Source organism: Esox lucius, chromosome 19 (genome assembly GCF_011004845.1).
Source record: "Esox lucius isolate fEsoLuc1 chromosome 19, fEsoLuc1.pri, whole genome shotgun sequence".
Lineage (NCBI taxonomy): Eukaryota > Metazoa > Chordata > Actinopteri > Esociformes > Esocidae > Esox > Esox lucius.
Genome location: NC_047587.1, coordinates 35,577,921 through 35,582,749, shown reverse-complemented (window position 1 = coordinate 35,582,749; position 4,829 = coordinate 35,577,921). Strand labels below are relative to the sequence as shown.

General features: G+C 42.6%; 1 protein-coding gene across 4 annotated transcripts; it reads left to right on the top strand.

Moving 5' to 3' along the window:
- Positions 1-426: 426 nt before the first annotated feature.
- Positions 427-4,477, top strand: zgc:153293 (uncharacterized protein LOC555710 homolog). Of its 4 annotated transcripts, none has more exons than XM_010866202.3 (7): positions 427-525; positions 2,201-2,478; positions 2,741-2,885; positions 3,066-3,173; positions 3,281-3,439; positions 3,608-3,734; positions 3,873-4,477. In XM_010866202.3, the coding sequence occupies exons 2-7, from the start codon at positions 2,222-2,224 to the stop codon at positions 4,070-4,072; spliced, it is 996 nt and encodes a 331-aa protein (XP_010864504.2). In that variant the 5' UTR covers positions 427-525; positions 2,201-2,221; the 3' UTR covers positions 4,073-4,477. The 4 variants fall into 4 exon arrangements, with proteins under 4 accessions (XP_010864504.2, XP_010864505.2, XP_010864503.2 ...); XM_010866203.4 differs by having other exon boundaries at positions 433-525; positions 2,206-2,478; XM_010866201.4 differs by lacking the exon at positions 427-525 and adding an exon at positions 569-627.
- Positions 4,478-4,829: the final 352 nt, after the last annotated feature.

Genomic DNA, 4,829 nt, shown 5'->3' with positions numbered 1-4,829 from the left:
TATAAATATAGGCATGTCTAGCCATTATTTTGTTTGAACTTGCAAGTATTATAGTAACATTGTGACTTCGGATTCAACTTTGCTTATGTACACACTGGCTGGAAGGAGTCATGGCGGGTCTTAGCCCTAACACCCTCAATTCCTACCCATCTACCAAATACATGCTTTTAAAAGGCTTTCAGAAAATCTCCACGTTCATGTAGTGTTATTTGTGCTTCATTTTAATGTGACATCTGAGGCCAAATCTGACTGACTTTTTTATAGCATTAAAAAATATATAAACAATAGTTGAATTCTATCTTTCATGGCATATGATAATGTGTGTAGCTATATCAATAAACGAAAACAATGACATTTATTCTTAGGGCTCTAAAAATATCGCTATGGTTACAGCTAGCGTCTGGCGTCTACAAGGAGCGTCGCATTTTACCTTGGTGATTGGCTAATGATTAGGGACGCGGTGTTTCATGGGAAAATAAAGTTGTTCGCAATCACAACAAGTACGCAGCCAGTGGGCTGACCCTGGTAAGATTAAACCAAATAGCTAATAATGCGCCTGAACCTTGAAATGTTAAAGTACCTTGTTTGCTAGCTAGTTACGTGCACTGACTTGCTAACGTTAATATGGTGAATACTTAGTACCTCTGTAGTTGTCCTAGCTAGTTAGCTGTACCACGGCTATTATTGCCACAGAGCAGGATTAGCTAGCTAACGTTAGTGGTTAGAGCCTACCACTCTGTTACTCTAATGAAATGATCTGTAATAAAATTTTGCTAAACTTGCTAGGGTTGTTCGGTGCAAATACATTAAACATATTTGGTAATAGGTGGGGTGCATTGATAGTAAACTTTTAAGGCTGGGTATATACTATACGAAGTTCAACCGTACTCAGATTTAACTCGGGGTTATCAATGAAAGACAGGGTTGACAAACTCTTTAGTGTTTAACGGTACTACGAAGGTGATTAAGGTGTTTGTTAGTTGACTCCGTGTTAACTTAATTGGAGTTGGTAAGCGTTCGCCTAAAAGGGGTGCGTTTGGCCAGGCAGGCTGAGTTTTTGCACAATGGCTCGTGCTCCATATTCTTTCTCCAATGCACGAAGAATGCACGTTTGCAATATCAGGGTATGAGAAGTTTAAAGAAAGGTTAACAGCGAAATCTAACACCGTCTCGGCCAGGGAGGCTTGTTGGCAGCGCATTGCCTACAGAGTAAATTCATAAGAGCAGTGTTCTTGTCATATTTTTTCTTAGACTTTTATTTTTAGTATGATTGAGATTTAAGCAAAATTGTCTATCCAAATATATGAATTAATTTAATGATCAAATACCTGAACATTAATGCTGTGAAATGACTTCCTATTCACATAATTTCCCTCATGTTCTTCCAAGGGCGCTCAATGGGGATATGTGTACAGTCACCGTCGGGATTGCTATGGAGAAATACAATTGTTCTGTATATAGCCTAGGCCCAGCCAATGCATATTAAAAATAGACCAAGTATTTTTGGCGAATTTCTTCCGATCGCATAAAAAACATATTTGATCTATAGAACGCTTAAATGGCCAGGGAACACAAATGCATCAATCGGTTTAGAGAGGGCAAGTACCACCTTGCGAACTGCACGGCATACAGTATTCTTGCTCAGGTGTTCAGCATGACCGATGTAATACATGAAATGTCCGCTGGCAAAATATCGTAAAGCAAGGCACACTTGAATGTCTGGCCTTTTTGTCTGAGAAAGGACGGTGCTTATGTTGGGTAACATCGAGTTAACCATGAAGATAATCTGCTCGGAGTTGTTCAGAGATGCAGCGTAAATTGTCATGACAGCATATCCTCGGGTAGAAGGTAATTACCTTTCGTAGTAGCCTACGGGTTATCGGAACGTTACACCGGACGTCACTAAGTTACTCCTGTTGTTACCTAGATAAGCCAGTTACCTCCCTTCTTAGTAGTATACACCTCTGTTTACAGACGTCATAAATAATGTGTTCACGAACCCCCTGCTTAAAATTCAGGTTAAATAAATAGAACCTAGGTGTACGTCAGCTTACATAGATTCCCAGCTGCATAGATAGTCTTTGTTTATGTTGTATAATTATTGTTAAAACATGAAACATAAACTATGCATTATTTTCTTCTATGTCTCCGGAACATGAAAAATGTCTATGGGTCTTTTATTCAAATCACTTGTTTTTAGGACAGTTCTATCGGGGAGAAGATGTCAAGCTTTCCAGCCTCTACATCGAAGAGTTTGAGCTCCACTCCCCTGAAGACTTACCGAGACAGTAGCCGGGAGCTGCGCCGGTCAAAGAGCGTGGACTGTGACTCTACAGATGACTCCACCTACTCTCTGCTCTCCCCTATCTACCACGACAGCTATGTGAGTGAAGATGACCAGGCTGGAGCTCACAACATTCATCAGATAGACACCTCAGCTACACAGAGTGAGGATGCTAGACCCCTCTCACCCATCAGGTATGTTTGGTGCACAAGAGTTGAGTTCTAAACCTTCCTGGGCTGTGCCAAATTGAGGAGAAAATATTTGGCGCCACCTGCTGTTTAGTTATGGTCCCTCATCAGCAAGCAATTAAAAAACATTTGATTCATCAGGACAATTTGATTCGAATATTTCAGTGGAATTGTCACAAACAAAATTGAAAGACTGAAAGATGCACACAATTAGCTGTGGTAGGTCTGTCTATAGGGTTTGTGCTAACAGGGGGTTCACATCTTTCAGAAACGCTCCACCACAGAAGCCCCCAAAGGCAACAACAGTGACTGTGGCGGAGGAGGATCCAGAGGCGTCACTCTCAGCCTGGGAGAGGTGGCTGGTCTGCAAAGCCAAAGAGGAGCGACTGAGAATAGAAAAGAAAGCAGAAGAGGTGCACTGCCATGCATTGTTTTCCCTCTTCGGGTTGACAACCCCTGTTAGTGTTTTAGTCAGAAAGTAACTGTTCAGTTGATCACACTTCAGGTTTGTTCCTAACGTTGATGTTTTTCGGTTTGGTTGCAAATGTCTCTAAGCAAACATGCGGACTGGACTGACACGTGTTCTTTGTTAGGAGCGCCTACTGAGGGAGAGGAAGGACAAACAGGAGAGAGAGCAGCAGAAGAAGAAGATGGCGGTGGAAGAAAAGATCCAGGAGTGGTTGCAGATGAAGAAAGAACAGGTAAAAAAAAAGTCAGAGGAGCTTTGCAATTTGTGTGATTCCCGATGTGTACCGTACCTCAGAGCCTGAGCAGGTGAGTTATGCCGGTGATTGTTTGACATCTCCAGGAAAAGCTAGATAAATTACTGAAGGAGAACAAGGAGCAGGAGGAGAGGCAGACACAACTGCAGAAGCAAAGAGAGATCAAACAGAAAGCAGAGGAGAAGTACAAAGAGTGGCTGCGAAGAAAGAACCTGGAGAAAATGGAGAGAGAGAAGAAAGAGAAGGTAGGTTTATTTAACAGTAGCTTTGTGACATCCTGCCAGTAAACTGTAAGAATGAAGAAAGCAGGACATCTTGCTGTCATCTTAATGTTTGGGCTGAGTTTTTAGAATTGGTCAACGTACTTGCCATTTGAATCCCACACGGGTCTATTGTGGCGTTTGTTGTGACAGGAGGCGGCGGCCAGAAGAGAGGCTCAGGAGAGGGAGCGCAGACGCAGAGCAGAGGAACACTTTAAGGAATGGCTCCGTTCCCAAAACAAGAACCGACCCGGTCCCAATGCTTCCAGCTACCCACAAGGTAACCTGTCCCAACCCTGTCTAATGTCCTTCACTCTCATTCACCTACTGAAGGGCTGAAACATGTGGTGGCATGGTCCTGTGTGTGCGTTTCACCGAGGGGTCCTTAGCATCTTTTTGTTCACTTTTCATATCCCAGGTGGCTATGACAACGTAACGCCCGGCTTCTACAACCCAATCCCATGGAAACCCATCCACGTGCCGCCGCCGGAGAAACCGCCGGTGAAGAAGACCTCCCGCAGAAAACAGCCCGGTCAGCCCAGGTATCACAGGGGCCTTGGCATCCCCTTCAAATCGGGAGGCGCCGTGAGCTCTTCAGCTCGCCTGCAGAGGAGATGACCGCCCGGTGGATGTTCATGGTGGACACAGGTCTGGGGTCAGAGCTACAGGATTATCCTCAGATCTAAACAGGGGGAAAACCACCAAAACTGACTGTGGGCCTGTTTTGGGGCATCATGGTACTGATAGACAACACAAAGGAGGTGATCATGCGGCTGTATATTGGGCTTGGGCCTGGTCCTATTGTGGCCGCTGAACCATCACTAAACTAAATAATTTCTTTTGGAAAAAGAAGAGTTGCTGTAGCTTTTGTTTTTTGTAGATGTTTCTAATGATTCTAGGTACTTCCTTTTCAGCATCTTGAATTTCATGATCTGTGAAGTTAGAACGTTTTTTTACCTTTGCTGCCATCCAATGATGAGTACATTTCTGTTCAGGATGTCAATAAATACGGACTTTATTGTACTGTTTAGTCGTGATAATTGATTTTATGGCTGTGAGATGGGTGTTTCATTTCATTTATCAACCTAAATGATTTACAAAGACTTTATGCTCACACTGTTCTTCATACACAGAAATGTGAATAATGTAGTGATATGTAACTTAATTGCTTACACATCAGATATCATTTTTGACTACATGCTTTATAGTAATGTTTTTAAAATAGTTATTTTACCTAGTTAGCTTTACCTGCACCACAATTCCAATATTATTTTCTCCTCAATCTTTCTTTTCAACTAAAACAGTTTTTAGCCCTTTCATTTCCACGACTGAAACTAAAGTATTTGATACACTGCCGATTTTGCAGGTTTTCCCC